This window comes from Stenella coeruleoalba (genome assembly GCF_951394435.1).
Source record: "Stenella coeruleoalba genome assembly, chromosome: 15".
Classification (NCBI taxonomy): domain Eukaryota; kingdom Metazoa; phylum Chordata; class Mammalia; order Artiodactyla; family Delphinidae; genus Stenella; species Stenella coeruleoalba.
In genome coordinates, this window is record NC_137161.1 from 81225440 (window position 1) to 81248094 (window position 22655).

The 22655-nt window shown below is 59.0% G+C and overlaps 4 protein-coding genes across 6 annotated transcripts; 2 read left to right on the forward strand and 2 right to left on the reverse strand.

The window, feature by feature from the left end:
• Positions 1-1669: 1669 nt before the first annotated feature.
• LRCH4 (leucine rich repeats and calponin homology domain containing 4) lies at positions 1670-14306 on the forward strand. Of its 3 annotated transcripts, none has more exons than XM_079945197.1 (18): positions 1671-2081; positions 5613-5757; positions 5906-6032; positions 6228-6333; positions 9983-10119; positions 10239-10354; positions 10495-10594; positions 10841-10931; positions 11028-11104; positions 11213-11274; positions 11360-11476; positions 11588-11656; positions 11750-11853; positions 11983-12066; positions 12289-12374; positions 12548-12685; positions 12778-12855; positions 14171-14306. In XM_079945197.1, the coding sequence occupies exons 1-18, from the start codon at positions 1862-1864 to the stop codon at positions 14273-14275; spliced, it is 1962 nt and encodes a 653-aa protein (XP_079801323.1). In that variant the 5' UTR covers positions 1671-1861; the 3' UTR covers positions 14276-14306. The 3 variants fall into 3 exon arrangements, with proteins under 3 accessions (XP_079801322.1, XP_079801323.1, XP_079801321.1); XM_079945195.1 differs by lacking the exon at positions 14171-14306 and adding an exon at positions 13170-13384; XM_079945196.1 differs by lacking the exons at positions 11588-11656; positions 14171-14306 and adding an exon at positions 13170-13544 and having other exon boundaries at positions 1670-2081.
• On the reverse strand, positions 7470-9638 carry LOC307198201 (dihydrofolate reductase-like). Its single transcript, XM_079944951.1, has one exon. The coding sequence runs from the start codon at positions 9390-9392 to the stop codon at positions 8829-8831; it is 564 nt and encodes a 187-aa protein (XP_079801077.1). The 5' UTR covers positions 9393-9638; the 3' UTR covers positions 7470-8828.
• Positions 14307-14875: 569 nt separating the features above from the next.
• Positions 14876-16401, forward strand: SAP25 (Sin3A associated protein 25). The gene is made up of 6 exons (XM_079945198.1): positions 14876-15036; positions 15247-15347; positions 15437-15543; positions 15639-15786; positions 15863-15960; positions 16043-16401. Exons 1-6 carry the CDS (start codon positions 14891-14893, stop codon positions 16334-16336), a joined length of 894 nt encoding a protein of 297 aa, XP_079801324.1. The 5' UTR covers positions 14876-14890; the 3' UTR covers positions 16337-16401.
• A 266-nt stretch (positions 16402-16667) lies between these two features.
• Positions 16668-19552, reverse strand: LOC307198530 (uncharacterized protein). Its single transcript, XM_079945489.1, has 3 exons — positions 18623-19552; positions 17328-18437; positions 16668-16943 (listed from the first exon to the last, which is right to left on the reverse strand). Exons 1-3 carry the CDS (start codon positions 19139-19141, stop codon positions 16881-16883), a joined length of 1692 nt encoding a protein of 563 aa, XP_079801615.1. The 5' UTR covers positions 19142-19552; the 3' UTR covers positions 16668-16880.
• Between the last annotated feature and the right edge of the window lie 3103 nt (positions 19553-22655).

The window sequence follows — 22655 nt, forward strand, 5'->3', positions numbered from 1 at the left end:
CACAGCTGAGCACAGACTCAGGCAAAACACATCCAAAAGCAGACTGCTTTCCTGGGACAGTAACATGACTGCATGTATGAAGGGTAACCTCTTAAGGTGGAAGAAAGGGATGGATTTACTCTGAAAGCTTAGGTTATCTCCCGAAGTCTAAGCTATTAACTTACTCTTACGGCGGGGGTGGGGTGGGGGGGTGGGGGGTGGGGAGAGGGATGACATGGGTGAGAAACAGCAGGAGCTGGGGCTGTGTCTGTCCACATAGGGGCAGAGGATCTACACCAATCCATCCAAGGGGTAGCTGGCTCTCCCATGAACTGAGGAATCCAGGCCTGGACAACCAGCCCTCAGCTGCATTGTATTACAGACTCATTTGTTTTCCGTGTTAGCTAAAAGACGGTCAACCATCCAATCAAACTCCCTTATTCAGAGGGACTAGTAAACAGCTCGTTTGGGACACGTAGGATGGAATTTTCATAATTCGATAAACGTTTCGGAATGTCAACGTGTGAGATGTGACTTATGGGAAAGAACCTTCAGCTATTTGTGGCTTGGCAACTATTAACCAATGAAGCGGATTATATTAGGTCCTATGCCACCTAACAGGATGCTAAGATCTCTCAGCAGACGGAGCGAGTATCTGCAGCTTCCTCTTGTAACTGGGTCCCGTTGATCCACTCCATTTCACCTCGGGAGGCAAAGAAGAGGGTACGAACAGTAAAAGTCCACCGCAAAAGCTGCTGCAGGGGGAAGCCTGGCTTCTAGTGTGAGCTGTCAGTAACCTGCTGTTTGCTCTGGACAGCTCATCGACTTCCCTCCGCCTCAGTTTCCTCATTTGTAAAACGGAGGACTTCTTCTAGGTGGGGTGGTCCCTTCTAGACTAACCCCCCAGGTCTGATCATCACAATTCCTGCCCAGGCGCGCTCCTTTGGGCAGGGGTGTAGGCCGGGCGGTATTTTCGAGGCTTTCCCGGTCTCCCTTAACCTTCCCTCGAGGCGTTGAAGCTGGGCCTTTCCAGCCCCTGGGAAGCCACAGGTCCGCCCGGACTCCGGAGATTGTCGCGGGGCCTCGGTCTCCGCAGCCAGGATGACATCCAAGGTCCCTTCGGCTGCAACGACCCCCTGTACACTAGCCTCAGGCATCACCTTGCCTCCCGCTCCCCCCATCCCTACGGTCACCCTGGCGCCCGCAAAGCTGGCTCGCTCCCTAACACGTCTAGCTCGCACACACTACTGCAATCCCTGCACTGCTTCCAGCCAGCCCAGCGTGCCGCACTCACATTCTTTACCTCAACCTCAAAGTTCTAGTTCACCCATCTCCTCCTGAGCGAAGGGACAGACTTCTCGCCCATGCTATTGGTAGGTAGAGCAGTCCCTCAGAGAAGAGGCCGGGCCAGGTTCCCTCTGGAGGGTCTAATTGGCCTTCTTTACAGTCACTCGGCTGTATCTAGCTTGCGATTGGTTTTCGTTGGAAGAGGACAAGGGTTTGCGTTTCTCGGCCTCTATCCCTTCTAGTGGAGGGCCGACGTCCCCGCCTCCTGATTGGACCTGATTGGCTCCATCTCCACTCCTAAGATTTGTGATTGGATGCGGCTGCGCGGGGCGGGCCGGCCTGGAGAGTAGGCCGTTGGCGAGCACTCTATTCTAGTCCCCCTCCCTTCTCTCGCCTCTCTTCAGCGCCGGAGTCTCCACCCCGCCGGCGGGTTCTGATTAGCCACTTCCGACGCGTCTCGGGATCCCGATTGGTCCGTCGGGTCCCTGAGCCCGCTTCCTCCCCCTGGAAGCGACTACGGCGGCTCCGAGGAGGGGGAGGGGCAAGGAGGGACGGCCGGTCCCGTCAGTCAGGCAGCGGGAGCCGCCGGGAGCGGATGGCGGCGGCGGTAGCGGCCTCTCTCGCCGCCGGGGGTGAGGAGGCGGCGGCCACGACCTCCGTTCCAGGGTCTCCGGGTCTGCCCGGGAGCCGCAGTGCAGAGCGGGCTCTAGAGGAGGCCGTGGCCACCGGGACCCTGAACCTGTCTAACCGGCGTTTGAAGCACTTCCCCCGGGGCGCGGCCCGCAGCTACGACCTGTCAGACATCACCCAGGCTGGTGAGTGCACCCGGCTCCGAGCCCGGCCGGGACCCTCATTTGCATAGCCCCGCCCCTCGCTTGTTTCTTCCCGGGCCCGGGAGTCTGGCCCGCCCCATCACCTGGCCGTCGGAGTTCTAGATTCTGCTGATTTGCATAAGTCTGCCACCACCCCCTCCCCACCTTAAGAACTACTAGACAATGAGCGCTTTTCTGGTTTGCACGGAACGCTCAAGAATCTCTGGCCGAGCGTCGTGAGCGCCCCCCTACCCCGCCCCGCTTCTCTTTATTTGCATATCTGCGCACCTGTAGAATGGTCCTGCCCCTCACCTGCTTGGCTCATTTGCGTGATCTCTTCAACCTCAGTTCTGATCGTTCCATAAAGCAGCCCTCACGAGCCCCCCCCCCCCATGACTCCTTTCTCTTTCTCCACTTAGTCTCCAACTCTTTCCCCTGTTCCACCAAAGATAAGAGCAGCCCCAGGCCCCCGCTTCCATGCGTTTGCCCCTGACAGCCCCAAGTTTCTGTTTCCTTTGCTTGTAGTCCCGCCCCCTAAGGCCGCTGACTCTCTCCATTCTTCCCCCAGCCAGCCTGTGGGAAAAAAGCAAATCTCCCACCTCCCCCAACTCTTTTCTCCGCGAGCTCTTCCTCCTATTATCCCTGACTCCTTTATCTGCGACTCCTCCTCCTTCTTGCGTGTGTGAGGTCACTGTGGAGCCTGTGATCTCACAGAGACCCTAGAATTCCCATTTCAGTTTCTGCTTTCCCCACGGGGGAGGGACTTGAGGCAGCTGCTGAAAGGAGGGAAATCTTATCTCCCAGCTAGGAGTGCTGGGAAGCTAGAGACGGCCCAACTGTCCTTCCTAGTCCCCCACCCATAGGATCCCTCCACCCTGGTGTCTGTTGATGGTAGGGTGCAGGGACTCCACTGTGACGAGTGAGTCAGGCTCAGCTGCTCAGGAGGCAAACTCTGACCTTGGGCTGGCAGCTGGGGGGTGGGGATTGGAAGAGGGGCGGAGGACTGCATTCCCAAAGCCCCACCCCAGCCGAGCCCAGGGTGGGACTTGGGGCTGGATGAGAGTGTCCCCCTGATGCCACTGCCCTGGGACTGCACTGCCCCCCTAGCAGGTGCCTGCTCGCCTGCAAACACCCTAGTGGGCGCCGACGCACACTCTTTCCTCGACTGTTCTGGAGAGAACCAGTTGAAACCACTCCCGTTGTCTTGGGTTGCTAGGTAAACTCACTCGCCCACTCTTCGGCGAGTGAGTTCAGGGCAGCCTGAGTTCAGGGCAGCCGAGAGCCACTGCTGTCCCTCTCAGTCTCCCCGAGCCGCCTAACCCCCCAGCTCCAGACTGACCTCAGCAGCTGTGTGACACTTGCCGTCTGTTCCCTTTCCCCTCCCCCTTGCTTGTTTTTTGACAGAGACCAAATGTTATTCTTTACTTCCTTAGGGCTCTGTCTGTGTGAGTGGACTTCTGGGGAAAACTCCCAAGACCTCCCGGGCCCCCTCCCAGCTCCCACCCCCTCTCCGCCTCCTCCCCCAGCATTCCGGCTCAGGGTGCAGCCCGTTCTCCAGGGCAAGCGGGACAATCCCAGCTTCCTGAGAACCTCTCTCTACCCTGCTCTCCACACAGGAATCCTCAGTCCTTTCAGGGCCCAGGTTCTAGGCCAGGTGGGTCTCTCTCGTCCAGAACTCTCTCCTCCGGCCCCTCTCCCCAAGCAGGGTGCCTGTAGCTTGGGGTGGAAAGAGGAAGTGACAGGAACCCAGTCTGTTGCCCATACCCTGCTCTCCACACTTCCTTGCCCTTCAACCCTGATGGACTAAAAACTTCAGCTCTGCTGACTGAATCTTGTGGAACCTCTCCTCCTGCTTCCGCAGCTCTTTCTGAACCAGCGTTTTCCTTGCACGTGTGCTGTGTGGAAGGTCCCTGCTGTCCCTTGGACTCGGTCCCCGGGCCCTGATAGTAGGATGAATCCTGAGGTGGGGGGAAGGGCTGCTCTCACAAAAGAGAAGTGCAGCTCATTCTCTCGCAGACCGCATCCTGTGCCTCCTGTGCACCGCTCCTCCAGCCCCGCTCCCTTCCGCTCACTCGCTCTGAGCTTTTGCCCCCGCTCCCTGGCCCGCCCCATCACAGCTTGCCCTCCACCCCCCTCATCCACATGCGCGTGCAGCACACACATTTGTGGATGCAGAGGAAGCGGGCAGGTGGAGGGGGAGGGCGGGAGGACTGCATCGCATCCTCCCACCCTCTCTGGAACTGTCTTCTCCTGTGACAGGTCTTTTTTCTGTGCACACCAGGGCTGGGAGCAGAGAGGGTTCTTGGGGCGTCAGGCTGTCGTCCGCCCTGGTAAACACAGGGCCCAGAGACAGAACCTGACAGGTTATTTCTACTTCATTTCCTGTCACAAGACTCATTTCCTTGGGGGATATACCCCCGCTTCCCCTCCCCTCGGCTTTTGCTTGCCCCTCCGTGGAGAGGGCCCTCTAAGAAGCTCACCCAAGCTCTGTTCCCTGGGACTTCCCCAGCAGGCCCTGGGCCCCTCCCAATACAGGCTGGGCAGAGGGAGCAGAGACCCGGGCTTGTAGCAGTCTAAGCAGTGAGAGCCTCCAGACTGGCAGGAACCCCGTACTGGACGCCTTGCACTGGTCTAGCAAGCCGCTGGTTGAGATAAAAGGATGCTAGTAGACTCTCCCGTCCTTTCCGCCCTGTCCACTCCTCGCCCGTGCCCAAGACTCGAGGCAAAGGAGCTGGTCTGAAGTCCGGGTCAGCAAGAGAGGAAGTAGAAGCAGGCCGTTGAGACTGTAAGAGGGCAGGAAGGAGGCCAGCTCTGAGGAAGGTGTGCCTGGGACTCCACCTCCCACCTCCAGCTTGGTCCATTTGCCTTTCTCTCCAGGTCCTTGGGAATCTGTGACTTCATAGTCCCTTGGACCTGGCTTGCTGATCCCAGGGGCTGGTGAAAAACCGGTGGCCAGTGTCAGGTCTCCAGAGCCAGGCTATGATAACCCTTGGTGGCCAGTGTCAGGTCTCCAGAGCCAGGCTATAATAACCCTTGGTGGAAAATAGGTAGAGGTTGGGAGACAGGGCGCCTAGGAGGGGTGAGCTTTCTCGGTCGTGTCCCCCAGGGGTTGTTCATATTCTTACCTTGAACCTCCCAGCCCATCACCTTGGCTAGTTCCTTTGGAGCACCAACCTTCTCCTGTGACCTTTGCCTTCCACCTCTCCAGGCATCACAGAACAACAGAAACCACAAGAGTTATAGAATCCAGCCACCCTTACAGGATAGCCCTGCATTTGTGCGTTTGAAGATGGTGTTCATGGCTCGCCCCCTTCCCCCAAGTCTAGGCTTCTCCAGCCCAGAGACCCCAAGGCCTTTGCCTTCCCTTTGCCGCTCTGGCTACGCTTGGAATGGGCTCCAGGTTACGGAAGGCTTTCTTCTTGCTCCAGAGGGTCCAGGTTTATAGGTCTGATTCCTTGGCTCTGGGGAAGTTCAAGGTCTTCCTGTCCAGGGCTGGGTCTTTGCAAGCTCTCCGCTGACACTTGCTTCCCCTAGACCTGTCCCGGAACCGGTTCCCCGAGGTGCCAGAGGCAGCGTGCCAGCTGGTGTCCCTGGAGGGTCTGAGCCTCTACCACAATTGTCTGAGATGCCTGAACCCAGCCTTGGGGAATCTCACAGCTCTCACCTACCTCAACCTCAGGTAGGGAGGCAGGGCCACTGCAGGGTAGGGGGTGGTCCTTCTCGGCCCCAAGTACCAGTGAACAGCACCCTGAGTGACCCTCCCGGTGACCCTGAAAGGACAGCGCCATGCCTGGAGGGTGAGCCCACTGCCCTCCTCCCTCCCACAGCCGAAACCAGCTGTCATCGCTGCCGCCCTACATCTGCCAGCTGCCCCTGCGAGTACTCATTGTCAGCAACAACAAACTGGGGGCCCTACCTCCCGACATCAGCGCCCTGGGAAGCCTGCGGCAGCTCGTGAGGATGGGGAGCAGGGTGACAAGAGGGACTGATGAGCCAGGCACTAGGGACCTCTGGGGGGCGGGGGAGGGCAGGAAAAGGAGGGATGCACCCTAGGGGAAAAGCCGAGACTAAAGCAGGTGGCCAGGTCCAGGAGGTGGTTTCTGATGCTCGGGGTCTGTGGCTCCTTCCCTACTTCTTTCCTCATCCTAGGATGTGAGCAGCAATGAGTTGCCATCTCTCCCAGCGGAGCTGTGTGGCCTCCCTTCCCTGCGGGATCTCAATGTTCGGAGGAACCAGCTCAGCGCCCTGCCTGATGGTGAGGAAAAGGAAGCACTGGAGGGGTGTGAGGATGTGTGTGTGTCTGTGTCTGTGTATCTACCTTGGAGGAGTCACAGACAAGGAATCTTCAAGGAAAAATAATGCCTTAGTTGCCTAGGGTTTTGCAATGCATGAGACATGCTGTAAATTATTTTCTTTGCTCTTGACCAGCAGCCCTCTGAGGCTGGCAAAGCATGGGTTATTAGCCGTGCTTGACAAATCTGGGGAAGGGTACAGGAAGGGGAGTGGTGAGTGCATTGGCACCCTGTAGAATTTCACAGTCAAGAGGAGCCCTCAAGGTCACCCAGTGTTACCATTTAGCGCCCACGAAGCTCTCAAAACCTGAGTCAGGTGAGGTCCTGTGCTGCCTCCCCAGAGATTCTGAACCAGTGAGCTGGAGCTCAGGCAACCCCATTTTAATGGGCTAATTGTGATGCACCCGACACTTGATAGCCTTTGCTCCAAAGCAGGCACACCTTCCTTTATTCAGCCAGCATTGTTGTGTGTGTGTGTTTCCTGTGTTTTAGGTGGGGAACAGGTAGATGTGAGTGATGTCACTCAGATCTGGGGCCAACTCTTAAGATTTAGTGGCTTAATGGGGAGAGACAAGCAGAGGGAAGCGCTAGAACAGGAAACTTAGCGCCGTAGGGGCTAGAGGGAGCCGTGTGGCTCTGCTCAGGGACCCGGGGAAGGCCTCAGTCAGCCCAGAGGTGCAGCAGGAGCTGACCTTTGAAGGAGAGTTCTCCATCCTTCTGCAACCCAGGCAGAAGCAACCCTGTGTGTAAAGCACGGAGGTCCAGCACAGACGTGGTTAGAAAGGCAAGCCAGGGCTAGGTGGGAAGGCTGGGGCCATGCTACCCATGGTTTTGAAGAACAAGAGAGGGGAGTCAGGTGGCCATCCGTTTTCTCTAGGCTCCCCCCCACTCCTTCTTTCCTTCTAAGACAGTAGGGGTACAAATAAGCATTTGATCAGGGCTCTCTCTGGGCCATAAAAGAGACCCCAGCAAAATGCCCTGGGGGCCCAGAGGAAGGAGCAATAAATTCCAACCTAGTGTTTAGAAAGATTTCATAGAAGAAATGACCCTTAAGCTGAACCTTGAAAGATGCATGGACAGAAAAATGGGGTTCTCCTACCTGAGCAGACAGCATGTGGAGAGGCCCAGAACAAAGGGGGTGGAGGGTTGTCTGATGTGGTGTGAGGGTGGGCAGCGAGGTGCGAGACATGGGCGGAGCCAGATCATGAACTCCTTAACCAGGGAGGGGTGCTTGACCAGAGAGCAGTGATTTTTTCTTTTCTTTTCTTTTTTTTTTTTGCTTTTTCCCCACACATGAACATTTATTAAACATTTTGAGTATTATACACAGTTTCCTTCTTTTACTTAGCAATTTTTGGCATTTTCCTGTCAGTACTTCATTGTTTTTAACTGCTGTAGATGTTACATTTTATAGACATATTGGTTAGTTATTTCTTATTAATCAACATTTGGGCTGTTTCCAAGTTTGAAAAAAAAAAGTTGCAACAAATACTCTTGGGTCCATTTCTTTGTTCAGGATTAATTTCTAGAAGTGGAAGTTCTGGGTCCAAACCCAGAATATTTTGAATTTTAATTGATGTTGCTAACTTACACTCTAAAAAGGTTGTACCAATTTATAAGGCAGAAAATGCTTTTTTTTGGATACATAATCTGAATCTTTGCTAACGTGTTGGGTAAAACATGTTTTAATTTTCATTTTTTAATTCTGTGAAGTTTAGTTTCTAACTTGCTAATTTTGGTTTCTAGCAATATTCATTCTCAATTTATTACCTCTTTGAATTTTTAATTTTAGCCATTATGCTTGATATTAGATTATTCTTTTTTGTAAAGAGCAGCCAATTCTTGTTCTGTCATTGTAACATCCCATGCAATGTTACTGAAGATCAGAAACAAAGTTTTTTAAGGTCTCAGACCTTCTCCTTTAACCACCAAAAAGGTAGTCTTGTACCTGCCTCTTTACTATCCCTGTGGAATATCCTGGATTTTTCAACTTATTGATTCCTGGTCTGAGTGAAGAGAATTTTTTTCAGAAGTGTGATGTAAAGTAATTCCCAGTCCCTCTTTTGATCTGATTCTAATACCTGAATGCTAGCTCTTCTGTTTATAATCCATCTCTGACCTTGCACCCATCTGCCTAGCTCCTAGCTCTATGGGCTCTGGTTTCAGCTCATGCTGCCAGGGCGCTCTCCCACTTCGGGCTGTCTTGGTAGACGTTCTGCCCTAGGCAGGTGCTGCTCACCTATTCTTGACTCTTGGTGGACATTCAGGAAGTTACAGCAAGAAATGTTTCACAGATGGTATCTGATACAGTCTAGTTAAGATTAATGGGGAATAAAAGTACTTTGCTTAGAAATAATTATCCACAGATCTAAAGTCAACAAAAGTCTCTACAACAAAAAATACATAATTTTTTCGGGGGAAGGAGGAGGCTTGAAATAGATCAGAAAACACTTTCACGTTAATTGTTCTTTTCATATACTTCAAATTTGTACTTAATGCCTTTCTCCTCCTGGACATCAGAAGGAACACCTGGATATTCTGAGATAAGTTTATATTTTTCCAAATCAATTTCTGGAAAAAATGTGTCACTTTCAAATTCCTGCATGGTCCTTGTCACAAATACTCTAAGATGGCCTGGCTTGTTCATGGCTTCCTTATAAACAGAACTGCCTCCCACTATCCGGACCATGTCCACTTTATTTGTTAATTCTGGTCGCTCAGTAAGTTTTAAGGCATGATCCAGACTTCTGGCAAGAAAATGAGCTCCCTGTGGAGGTTCCGTGAGTTCTCTACTGAGAACTATATTAATTCTGTCCTTTAAAGGTCGATTCTTCTCTGGAATGGAGAACCAGGTTTTCCTACCCATAATCACCGAATTCTGTTTCCCTTCTACTGAAGAGGTTGTGGTCATTCTTTGGAAATACTTGTATTCGTTCCTGAGCGAGGGCCAGGGCAGGTCCCCGTTCTTGCTGATGCCCATGTTCTGGGACACAGTGATGATGCAGTTTAGCGGACGAACCATGATAGCGGCAGAAAACACTTCCGAGCTAGCATGTCACACTGACACGGGGATTACCTGCCAGCTTGGCGCGAAATTTTTCAGAGCAGTGATTTTTATTCTTATTCTGTGTCTCAGGGCACCACTAATCCAGCTGTGCCTTTCTGAGAAGTGGAGAAGGGTACCCTCTCCTGCGGGTGGGCCAGGGCTTGGCTAGTGGAGCGCTGTACGGTCGCAGCAGCCCCCTCTCCCCGTGCCTTTGTGCACGGTGCAGCCCGCTCACCCGCAGCAGCCCCGCCTGCAGATCCTGGAAGGCTTTTGAGCAACGCGGTGGCACAGCTTGGTTTGGGCCCTGTGACGGACACTTGAGAAGGAGGAAGTGGTGGTGGGGTGGGAGGACAAGGCGAGGGAAGCACGTGGGGTGGGCAGCAGCTGAAGTTGGTCTGAGCGGGAAGAGGAGCAGGGAGGTGGGTCCTGGGGAGTGCCCTCAGCCAACCAGGGCGGAGGCGCGGCGGCCCCAGGGGTGACCCACTAGCCAGAGCAGGGGGCAGAGGAAGTGAGCACAAGGCCCCGCGCCGGGGCATGCTTCTAACTCTTCCCTCACCCACCGCCAGAGCTGGGAGACCTTCCTCTTGTCCGCCTGGATTTCTCCTGTAACCGTGTCTCCCGCATCCCGGTCTCCTTCTGCCGCCTTAGGCACCTGCAGGTCATTTTGCTGGACAGCAACCCCCTGCAAAGCCCGCCTGCACAGGTGAGGACGGGCCCGAGAATGGGCAGGAGTTGGGGGCATAGGTCCCTTTGGTAGCCAAGCAGGATCTGGGAGGCCCCCCTCTCTTCCCCTAACTACCCCCCATGCGCCTCCACATCTAGATCTGCCTGAAGGGGAAACTTCACATCTTCAAGTATTTGTCAACAGAGGCTGGGCGGCGCGGGGGGTCTGCACTGGGGGACCTGGCCCCTTCCCGCCCCCCGAGTTTCAGCCCCTGGTAAGTTTCAAGTGGGAAGGAAGGAAGCCCCTGGATACTTAAACCCCTTCCTAGCACCAGGGACCCCATGGTTTCTGGAGGGCGGATGACGGGGTTGCTGCCCAGAATGGAGCTGACCAGCTCTCCCTGGCTGGCCCCAGCCCCGCTGAGGACTTGTTTCCGGGACGTCGGTATGACGGAGGGCTGGACTCAGGCTTCCACAGCGTTGACAGTGGCAGCAAGAGGTGGTCTGGAAATGAGGTAAGGGCCTCCTTTCCAAGGATCATGGGGGATCTCAGCCCCAGGGGAGAACCTCTGAGCCGGGACCCTTCGCCTACTACCTCTGAAGCTCAGAGTGACTGGTGATGGCTGGAGTCCTCTTCCTTCGCTCGCCCAAGTGTCTCGCGGGGAAGGGCTGGCTCAGCAGCAGAGCCTGGGGCCCTGAACCCCATGGGCCCCGGGACTCCAGAGAGGCTGTCTCCTATCTCTGCATTTCTGCATTTACAGTCAACTGATGAATTTTCCGAGTTGTCGTTCCGGATCTCAGAGCTGGCCCGGGAGCCTCGGGGACCCAGGGAGCGGCGGGAGGATGGCTCTGGTGTGTAGTGGGGTCACGGGCTAGGGGCCGGGGGGCGGGGCATGGACGAGGGCCTAACGCCCGCATTGGCTCGCTGATGCGCACTGCTCTCTCTAGCTGACGGAGACCCTGAGCAGGTTGACTTCATCGACAGCCACGTCCCTGGGGAGGACGAAGAGCGAGGTGCCGGCGAGGTGAGGGGAGCCCGCGTCCGCCTGTCCATCCACCATGAGAGAGCTGGAGGAGGGGAGCCAGTGCAGGCTCGGGCAACCCCCTCAGCCCCTCTGCTGTTCTTTCTTCAGGAGCAGCGGCCACCAGAATCGAGCCCTGTGGCAGGGGATGGGGAGAGGGCACCAAGCAGCAGGTACCCGGAGCCACCTGAGGCGGCGCCTCCTCCCTTTACTTACTTCATCGCCCGCCCCACCTCTCATCCTGCCTCTGCCCCGCAGGCGGGAGGAGCCGGCAGGGGAGGAGAGGCGGCGCCCAGACACCTTGCAGCTGTGGCAGGAGCGCGAGCGGCGGCAGCAGCAGCAGAGTGGAGTGTGGGGTTCCCCAAGGAAGGACAGGTGTGGGCGTGGGAGCAGCTGCCCTGGCGGTGAGGCCTCCTGAGCTTCCCTGCCTCTCGGGGTTGGCGGAGCCCCGCCTGGCACTGCTGACCCCACACCTTCATTTTCTAGTTTTCCGAAGCTGGGGGTCAGGGCTTCTGGCGGGGGTGCTGCCGCCTCATCCGCTCAGGCCACCTACAAGTATGTGTCCTCCTGGACCCCGCCTCTCTCGGTCCTCGCCTTACACGCCCTTCCCCTGAGCATCCCCTCGATTCCCCTTCTGTCTCTCCTCAGCGGCAAGCCCAAGTCCAATGCCACCCAGCTGGGAGCTTCGGGGGGGCAGGGTGCTCCCACCCCCGCCTCCACCTCCCAGGAGCCCCTTCCTACAGCGGGACCAGGTGGGACGGCGGCGCTGGGAGGAGGGTGCGGGCCTGTGTAGGTGGGGGGGCGGGTTGAGACCTGGTGGCCTGAGGGAGGAGTAGGACACTGAGGGGATGCTTCTCCTGCCCCCTGGCTCCGGCCTCCAGCAACCGCACCTGCTCCCCGGCCACTCAGCTCCATTCAGAGACCAAACAGCTTCCTCTTCCGTTCTTCCTCTCAGAGCAGCTCAGGTGGGTCTTCCCTCCTCCCCAGTACTAACCCGGTGCTAATCCAGCACTAACCCCGGCGCTGGGGCCGTCCCTTCTGGCCTGGGAGTTCTCTGGTCAGTTGTCCCATTGTGTTGAAAATCCCACAAGCGCAGAGGTAGGTGATGTGGGTGCCAGACCCTGCGACCGGGCTGCAAAGTCGATGGTGCGTAGTGGAGGCGGCCCCACACCCTCCTCTCTCTCCAGGCCCTTCCTCACCGGACTCTGTCTTGAGACCTCGGCGATCCCCCCAGCTTTTGGACGAAAAGGAGGTGATGGCTCAGCTGCGCCAGGTATGAGAGGTGGGGTCTGCGTGGGTGGAGCCTGGGCTCCGCGTGGTGCCTGGAGGTTCCCGGCTTCCCTCAACAGCCTTTTTGCCTACCCTGGTACCTCCCCTGAGACGGAAGGGGCAGGAGGGCGTTCCCTGCTGACCCTGACCTCTCCCCCTCCTTCCCCTGCCTCCCAGGTGCTTGAGTCCCAGCTGCAGCGGCCCCTACCCGAGGACCTGGCAGAGGCTCTAGCCAATGGGGTCATCCTCTGTCAGCTGGCCAACCAGCTGCGGCCCCGCTCCGTGCCCTTCATTCACGTGCCCTCACCTGCTGTGGTCAGTTGGGGCCCAGGCAGGAAGTAGGGGTTGGGACGGGGCCTCCTGGGGCCTCCCCCTTACTCTCTTTTTCCTTTCTTACCCACCCCCAGCCAAAACTCAGTGCCCTCAAGTCTCGGAAGAATGTGGAGAGTTTCTTAGAAGCTTGTCGAAAAATGGGGGTGCCTGAGGTATGGGGGTGTGTTCTCAGGGGCCCAGGGCTGGTCTCTCCTATAAAGGGTGCAGCGTCCTGGGCTCAGCGGGGCACCCTGCATGGATGGCAGGGTTCCATTCACGGGGGTGTCCGCTTCTCAACAGGAAGCACATCCGCCAGCCCCTGTCCCGCATGTCTCCCCTGCATGCCTCCCTTCCTTGCACTCTGCATGTCGGCGTGGCTCTGGCCCTGGCACGTGAGGGCAGGGGGTGGGAAGGATTGTCCTGCTGCTGCTGCTGCTGCTGCTGACGTCCTTTGTCCTTGTCCATCTGTCCTACTCTCCCTTCCCAGGCTGACCTGTGCTCGCCCTCGGATCTCCTCCAGGGCACTGCCCAGGGGCTGTGGACCACCCTGGAGGCTGTGAAGCGGGCGGGGGGCAGGTCCCCCCCGCCCCTCTGGCCCCCCTCTGGTCTGGGAGGCTTCGTCCTCTTCTACGTGGTCCTCATGCTGCTGCTCTGTGTCGTCTACACTCGGCTCCTGGGTTCCTAGGACCTGACGTCACCCCTCCCCCTACCCCCTTGCCCTACTTCTATTTATAAGACTCCTGTGCAAACCCCCTTCCCCGCCGGTGGTGCCTTCAGCCCCTACCAAAGACACTAGTGAACCCCCCTCCCCTCATAAACACTGACCTCAGAGGCCCCACTCTGGTGCCCCCAGACCCTGGGTCCCCAGCCTCTGGCCACCCTCCTGTAGCCCCTCCCTTCTCAGTGCTGATGGTGCCTTTTAAGTCCTCTCCCTGCCCTGCCCTCTGCTTCCCTAGAGGGTGGGTCTTAACCTTCCTTCTTGCACCATCCCCCCCCCCCAGCTGCTATAGGGGGCTAAATTATCTATATTTTGTAGAGAGAACTCTATATTTGTAGGGGATGCAGAGGCCCAGGCTGGGTCTCTGTCTCTTGTATAAATTGTACAGACCGTGGCTGCGTGCGTGCGTGTGTGTGTGTGTGTGTGTGTGTGTGTGTGTGTGTTGCGTCTGCTCCTGCTGTGCCGGGGGCCCATCCCTGGCCGTGTCTCCTGGGCTCTATGTGCCAGCTTGCCTACTCCAGCATTTCCCTCTGGAAATGGCAGGTCTGTCCTTCCCTCTGAGCCTTGGCCCCCTGTGTCATCTCCCTTCTGTTATCCTCTGGCAGCTTCCTTGCATCTCATTTGTCCCCAAGCCATGTCCAGGGTGCCCTTGACCCTTGCCTGCTACATTCTGTCAGCTTCCTTTGCCCAGGCTCCTTTAGGGTGTCTCGCACCCTACAGCTGAGAGGAGGAGGTGACAAGGGGAACTTAACCTGGGCCCCTCCCTGTAGGAGTCCCTGTGCCAGCCCCACCACATCCTGGAAGAGGAGGGGGCCCCGGGAAGGGGCCTCCCCTACATCGCTGCTGTCATCCATGCACTGCTGGAGCGGCCTTAGGGGTTGAGGTCGGGGTGCAGGGGCCCGACCCGGCGGGAACCCCAGGAACAGAGAAGACAGCCACACCTGGGCTCTGCTCTCTAGCGAGGACTGGTGAGGGCGGCCTCGGGCCTGGCCCTGTGCCTCGGGCACCTGTCTGCCCGGGAGCTTGGAAGCAGGCTGGCCCAGCAAGGCGCGAGGCCGCCTCTGGGCGTGGTCGAGGGTATGGGATGGAAGACTGGGGGCTGGGTGTCGTGTCACGTGCAATAAACGGAAGCCGGAAGCCCTCTAGGTTGCCCCTTAGCTGTGTGTGTGTGTGTCTGCGAACGAGCGGTGTGTGCTGGGGACGGTGTAGCTTCCACGTGCGGGCGCCGCAGTTCCCTCTGGCCGTTTTCACCCTTCCGTGCGGCCCCGCTGTCCGCGCCGCCAGGAGGCGCTCGCGGGCTCCCGGCGGGACCGTGCGCCACGTGGCCCGGAAACGCGCTGGACGCCTGCGCCGCGAAGCCTTGAGAGGTGGGCCGCAAGCTGGGCGCGCAGGGCAGCGCGGGCCGCTGAGGGAGGCTGCGCCCGAGTGGGAGCCGGGAGGTGCCAGGCGGGCGGCGCGGGGCCCTGACCTGCCCTCCCCGTGGACGCGGCATGTTGCCCTGGACCCCCCGGCGGTGGGGCGCGGGTGAGGAGCAGGCGCCCGAGGAACAAGGCCCCTCGGCGGGCAGCGACCCCGGCCAGGCCTGGGACTCTGGAGAGGAAGCCCTGCGGGAGCCAAGAACAACCCCACAGGACAGGTGAGGGGCTCTGCCAGCGGCACTTGGGCGAAACCCGACGGGGGCCCACAGTGTGAGAATATCTCAGTTGTCCCTAGTAGCGAAGAAAGGGTATGATCAGCTTCCCCGCACCGGGCACCCTTGGCCCGGCCTTGGAAGTATTCAGACTTGGAGCAGGGAGGTGATTGCGGGAGGCTGTGACCGAAGCATCTCAGTACCGCCCCTTCCCAGTACTCAGCCCTGGTCCCGAAGGCCTTCCTGGACCCAGAAAGAGGAGCAGCTGCCTCGGCCGCCCCCAGGCCTGGCTGCCGAGCGGTCACCGGGAACCCCAGGTAGGTACAGGGTCCTGCCATCTTTACCCCCAAGACCCTTTTACCGACTCCGGAGCCGATTTTAATCTCTTCAAGTCCTCCCCCCCCAGTTCCCCTTCCCCCCCAGATGACCTGGGAGGTGGCCCCGTCAAGGATGACCCTGCTGGCGCCACAGGACCCCAACTGTGAAGCTAAACCGGGACCTCAGCTGGTGTGGGTGAGTTGGGGGTACCTGTGGCACCAGCCTCGGGTGGGGCAGGGATGCCTTGGGAGGGGGCTGAAGCTCCAGGAATCTTTCCCATCCCTCCACAGGGGCTCAGCTGTGAGTCAGGCACCTCCTTCTCAGGCCGGACCTTGCGCCATCCCTCATTCTGCCCTCTGTACGAGGCAGCCTCAGGCAGAGGCCTCAGGCCCAGTCTAGCAGGACGTCAGAGTGGAGAGCAGGTGCCCAGGGATGCAGGTATGGCCCTTGGTCCCCTCAGGCTCCGCGGAGAACCAGTGCAGCGCTTGCCACCCTAGCAGCTTCTCCTCCCCAGGGTTCCCGGTGATGTGCCGTGAAGATGTCTTTCTTTCTGACCATGTGCTGCCCTGTGGGCAGCGTGTTCCCCTGTACCGGTCTCAGGCCCGTCAGCAGGTGAGCACTCTTCCTGCCCTGGCCTCACCCCAGCCTTCACGCAGGGCTCGGGGGGAGACACTTGCCTCTCCCTTCTCCTCAGGTGATGGGCTCTCTGAAGCTGCTGCTCCCACCCCCAGTCATGTCCCCCAGGGTCCTCCCCACTCCATCGTCTGGCTGCTCCACCGCCTGGCTCAGTGGGCCTGAGCTGATCGCCCTCACTGGCCTCCTGCAGATGAGCCAGGGGGAGCCAAGACCCAGCTCCCCGGGGGCTCCGATGCCCCCTGCTGGCCCCCCAGACCCTGCCTCTGACCACCCAGGTGCCAGTGGTGGCCAGAGCTGTTCTCACTGCATGGACCCATCTCTCCCACGGGCCCCAGACAGCCAAGGTCCATAGCCCCTCTGGGGGAGAGTGGGCCCCTTACTTCCCCAGGCAGGTTCTGTTGACAATAAACAGTGTTGGTTTGCAAACAGGCTCCTTGTGGCAGATAGCAGAGTGGGGCGAGGAAGCAGGGATGGGGTCTCTTCTTCCACCACGGCTTTGGTTGCTCTCCCTTCAGATTCTTGTTACTCATTCCCCCTACAGTCGGGCAGGGGAATCCATGGACCTAAGACTTTTCCAGGCTCACCCAGCAGGGAAACTTTAATGGGGGTGGGGTGCACAGTATAGACCCCTAGACTAGATTAAGTATATTAGAAGCAAGGACTCCATCAGTTCTGCCAGGCCCGGGAGAAGGAGAATTGTGTGAGCACGTAGCTGGCGTTGGGAGAGGCAAAGTAGGGGGTAGGGGGTGTCATCACTTCGGGAGGGCACTAGTGTAAGATACCTGTTGCTCTCATCCTTCTTGCTCTGGGGTCCCAGGAGTTCAGCCGACACCAGGCAAGCACAGCAGGTGTGTGTGTGTGGGGGGAGGGGTAGATCTCTGTCTTCGTGGTCGTCATCATTGGAGGCAGGGTGTGGGGCCAAGGCTGACTTGAGACTCTGGAGCGATGCTGCAGGAACTCTGGGGGGAAACAGAGGATCAGGGCTTTGGCTGAGAAGGTCCAGAAATTTGTAGGGGTTTTAAGGGGGGAAGAGTTCTAGAATTTTCTCCCTTAAAAGAATCCAACTTCTTGGGGAACCTCCTCCCGAAGACTTCACAGGTGCCACAGTTGGAAGGGGCAGAGCCCTTAGGCAGCCTGTCCTAAGGGGCAGCTCAGCGCTTCTGCTGGTCACACGTCCTAGGGGACATCTGGGCTGTAGAGCTTCTCCATCGGGCAGAAGGGGATTATGGGGTTCAGCGGGGTGGGCAGGAAGGCATTCTTAACTTTGCCCTTTTTTTCTTCCTCCACTCCCGTCTGTCTCTCCATCCATCAGCTATACCCAGGGGCCACGGGGGTCTCCTCACCGGGGCCTCCCCGAGGTTCTGGAACTCGATGTGTGCGTAGCTGTGTGGGCGGTTCCTGGCCCCGGGGGCGTCGCCTTGCACCTCCAGGGGAGGGACCAGGTCCAGGTCTACATAGTTGAGGCCGCCGTCAGGGATGTCAGTGCCCATTCCTATGTAGTCGGCGGCCGCGTACTCAATGCACACGTACTCCCCGGCTAACTCTGACGGCGGCTGCAAGCAGCGCTGAGCCCCTGCGGATCCCCAGTCGTCTCCCACGCCTAGATGAGGGCCTTGGAGCCCGGGTCCAGGCTCCCCGGCCCCAGGCCTGTAGGAAAGAGGCAAGAAGCTCGAGGAAAAGGACCGTGGTGCACAGAGGCTCATGGACACATATTCAGTGACCCCTCCATCCTGGAGCAGCTGGTGGGAAGCGGCTTTGGCTGAGGCAGGAAGGCCCGGGGTTGCCATCACCACGTAGCCACTGGCTTGGCCGCCCCCCATGGGTTCGTAGTCACTCCTGGCTCCCTTGGTTATGTAGACCCCGCCCAGCTCCAACCCCTCGGGGTGTGAGGCTGCTGCCCCCGGCCTGGCCAGGGTCTTGAGGGTTGCTTGCTCGCTTCTCTCACTCAGGCGCCCCGGACGGTACAGGCTGCTTGATTGGGCCGCAGAGGCTGGGGTCTCATAAGATTGAGGGACAGAGGGTGTGGAGGCGCTCGTCGGGGGCTTTCTTGGCAGTGGCTGAGCCCTGCCGCCGGCACCACTGTCCCCGATTTGTTTCATGGCGGCCAGGACAGTCTCGTGAATGCTTTGGGCCACGACGGCGTCGGGCGCCTGTAGCCACAGCTCCCCGGGACCCGTGGGTGCCGAGCGGCCAAGCTCCAGGAAGAAAAAAGCGTCGGCATGGCCACAGCGGCGCACGCTGAGCAGGGACAAGCGCAGGGCCGGCGGCGGAGATGGCCGGGAGGCCCTGGAGCTTCTGCCCCCGGGCTTCCGCAGCAGGCTCAGTACCCCAGAACCCAGGCACAGGCAGTAGTCGCCGCTGCCCAGGCCTCGTGCCCGCCCCAGCCCCTTGGGCCGCAGCGTCACGGGCCAGACGTCCTGAAACGGAGCGAGGATCCAGGCCCCGGGGTCCTCGTGGGAGTCGGGACCTGGAGAGACAATGGTCTGGTGACAGGGGCTCCCGGGCCGGCAGGCTGGATTCACTGTGGCCCGGGAACTGAAAACGTGTAAACCCTTCACGTTTGGTCTTGATTTCGGAGAGCGGGGGAAGGGACAGACTACGGATAAACCAAATCCACGATCATCCACCTCCCCCGCACCCCCCCCCCCCCCCCCCCCGCCGGGGCTCGGGCCTCACCGGCGGCGGCGCGCGCCTGGAGCAGGGCGCTGTACCACGCCTGCTGCTCCGCCTCGCTGGCCGCCGCCACGCCCAGGCTGCGGTCGCGCGTGTACAGGACGATCAGGTGTCGCTGACGCGCGTCCACGCGCTTACTGATGGTGCACGCGCCCTCCAGGCTCACGCTGAACTTAGGCGGCGCTCGGCCGGCGCGGAACTTCTTCTCGCTCTCGTAACACTCGAGGCGCTGCGGGTAGGCGCGGAGCACAAAGAAGCGGCGGCGCTGGGACTTCTGCTTCCGCAGGTGGCCGCAGAGCCGCACGTCAGCCGGGCAGGCCCAGGGCCGCGGCGGACCCAGGGCCACGTCGGCCGACTCGAACTCCGGGGTCGTCGTGGGGCCTCCGGGCTTCATCCCGGACCCAAAGCAGTAAAGTGTCCGGAGCAGGGGCTGGAACGGCAGAGGTGGGGTAGACGTAGCGGCCCCTGGAGAGGGGGGCGGCATCCTGACAGGCGACCACCCGTCTTGATGCCCAGCGTCTTTCCCCCCACTCCCGACTTGAAGTTTGGGGCAGGGGGTCCGCACCGTGTGCCCCAGTGGCTGCCCGGTGGCCTGAGACACCCGAGGCTCCGACAGACTCTGAGGCTTGACCCCTGCGCCTCTTGTCGCCTCCTCTCCTGTCCTCTCCCCTCCCTCCCAGCGCGGATCGCGCCGAAGTCCCCACCCCTGCGAGGTTAACCCTTGCGCGCCCCGGAGCTGGACGCCGGGCGGTGGGAGTGGAGTGTGAGTGGGGAAATCCAGGAGAGGCGGCCTCCGCCTCACCCCACCCCGTGTCCTGGGACTGGGCTTTTGCAGGGGCGGGGGTGGGGTGGCGTCTCTACTCGTCTGAGCTGCCGGCCGGCCGAGAAAGCGGTGAGGTGAGGTGAGTGTGCGTGGAGCCACGTCTGTGGTGACCGCGCTGGTGGCGTCTGCAGTCCTGGAGGTGAGCGGGTCACTGAGCCGGGCCACCCTTACAGTGGCACCCCCTTCCGGCCTCTGCCACTCCCCACTCAGAATGGTGTCTCCTCTTCCCACCCAGGAGTGGCTCTGTTCTCTGCCTTCCCAAGTAATCCCAGGAGCCAGGGCTACGGAGCACTGGCCTATGCTGATCTTGGAGGAGCTGGAGGTTCAGTTTCTCTGCGGGGTTGGGGCCATAGGAGGTGTCTTGGGGTAAGTTAACTTCTGGATCGGTCCCTGTGCACAGACCATACCCACCAGGGTTCCAGTCAAGTGGCACTGAAGGAGAGCCAGTAGAGGAAGAGACCATCTCTCAGGGGCACTGCCCTCTTGCTGCACCATTGCCCTCAGCCCCTTCTCACCACCTCTGTTCAAAAATAACGCTGCCCAGGCCAGCTGAAGGCTCTGATCACATAAGTGCAGACTCTCTGCACTGGCGGAGGTACCCTTTGCCCCTTGCATCCCGGGAGGCTTGAAATGGGGTTGGGATTCAGACATTTTTACACCCCACTTCTGATCCTTCCAAGGACCACTGACTCACGTTGGGGGCGATGGCGCCGGTCAGTGCACACTCTGTGAGACAAACCGGTAGTTGACACATGGGTGGGGGCCTTAGAGGACCTTATGATTTCACTGTCATGGCAAGTAGGACACCTACAGTGGGGGAGCTGAGGGTTTGGGAGAGGGCAGCTGTGGCCCCTATTAAAGATGGTATTTGGGGAGGAGTGCCTTCAGGTGAGTTAGGAGCTGTACCAGGAGTACTGAAGCAAGGCCACCTGGTTCTTTTTCTCCAGCTAGTCCAAGGGCCAGGAAAGCCTGAGTAGGAAGGGCTGGGCTTCCCACCCTGGCTCCTCCACTTCCCAGGCGTGGGAGGAAGGGGTTGGTCTATGAGCTGGAATACTGGAGAAGCCAACAGTGCGTGCGGTGTGCAGGAAGGCTCAGATTCTTGAACGCCCTTTAAGGGTCATGCTGAAAGTGTGATGCAGGGCACCACCTGGCATCATGAGGATGGGCATCTGGCCAGCAGGCAGCAGCGCCCAGGTTCTGCTCCAGGTGCCCCCCCCCCCCACCCAGGTCAGCCAAAGCCTCTCCAAGGTGCCAGAGAGGTGGCGGCAGCTCAGGTGGTGCACGTGGGCCAGCGGCAGCCTCCACCGTTGATGGGTGTTGGCCAGGGAGAGGCAGGTATGTGAGAGATCCTAAAGTGGACACCAGAAGTATATTCAAGGTCATAGCCTCCAGTGTGGCCTCAACATATGCGCCATGGAGAAGTGGCAGGGACACAAAAGACATCTGCAGGCCTTTCCCCTTCCTAGTTTTGGTGCTGCCTTGAGGAGCAGGGCACCCATGGGGGCCACGTACCTGCTGCGCTCCTGCCTGGAGCCTTACTCCCCAGGTTTGATTTGAAGCTACGCACAGGAGGGTCTCTTCACATCTGCTCCTTCCCGCTTCCCACCAACCAGTCCACCTTGGAGCACCCCAGTCCTTGTGAAATCACAGCCGCTGTCACAGAGACCAGCTCCAGACAGCCTTGTGTCATTGAACCCCTAAGTGCTGGGTAAAGATAAAGCAGGAAGCAGCAGGGATTGGACAAGCAAACGTGGTCAGGTGGGTTGGTAATCAATGCCAGGTGATTTTAGCCTGCTGGGTACCAGGAAAAGCCTGGAGCCAAACGACTGACTTTATCAGTTGCCCTGGCAACAACATTGCCCTTGGCTCTACCCAGACGAGATTGATTTGAGCCTGTTGCCCTGGTAACTCGTGTTGCTCCCCCGGGACAGGAAGTAACAGAACTTCAGCTTCGTTGGGTGAGAACACCTCCCCCAACCTGAGGAGGTCCACCTGTGCATCCCGCTGCCAGGTGCAGGGCAGCAGTGGGATGGGCTCTCCACATTCTAAGTGCCTATGGAAGACTCTTGTTACCAAAGGGGAGCCCCCAGGAAGGAAGCTGGGGCACTAGGGCCAGGCTCTTCTCGTGTGCCCCTCTCTCCTCCCTCCAGGTTCTCACTCCTCTGGAGGGGTCTGCAGGGACAGCGCCAGCCCCTTCCTCCATCGGAGAGCTTGATAGAGGTCCTGGGCACTGGCTCCTGCTTCCTCGCCCGCAGAGGCAGCCATCAGTGACCTACTGAAGGCTGGGGTCAAGCCAGAGGACTGTTGCCTGCAGAGCACTGTCACAGCATTGGCCAGGGGGACATGAGCACTTGGTCAGAAGCCTGGTGGCAGTCTGGGTGAGTCCTTCCAGCCCCATGGTGTGGGTCCAGATTTGTAACCACCAGGCAGGGCCTGCAGGGAGGCCCTGGGTGATGGGGCGGGGGGAGCACAGCCCAGTCATTTAGACATTTCCTGAGGCCAGGGGTTCTTCCATCTTTGCTGCCTGCCTGGAGAGAGGACGCCGGGTGGAGGCAGCACCAGGCTGTTCCACACCGAGACAGGCAGCTGCAGTCCCGGTCTCAGCCTACGCCCTGTGAACTCTTTGATTTTTCTGCCCTGGAGTTGGACGCTGACCCGTTGTAACTTCTCTGACTGGTCATCCTGCCCTGGCCAGTGAGCTGGTGGGGGTCCATGTCAGACAGAGTGACTGAGAAGCGTGGAGTGGGGACTGCAGGGAGGTCCTGCGCCCAGGCACTGAGCAGTTGAGGAGATCCCTGGGAAACAGCGGCAGTGTGACTCAAACAGTAAGAAGCACTGCAGCTGCTGGTCCTTTAAATCTCACCTCCAAACCTCAGTGTTTTTGGTTAGGAAAGGAGGCGCCAGGGAGCTGGGGAAAAAGAAGGCTCCTCCTCCCCCCTCCTTCTCCACCACAAGATTCCAGCTTCCCTCCTGTCCCTGGCTCTGAGCAGAGAATGGGGAAGACACAGATAATCAAGGGTGACAGAGAATACCCAGGGAAAAAAAAAGATGGTCCACCCTGGGAGCGCCACCAGGAGATGGAAGGAGAGTAGAGGCTGGAGAACGGGAACCACAGACACAAGACAGGATGAGGACTGAGCCCTGGGAAGGTGGGGAGGCCACGCCTGGCTGTGCA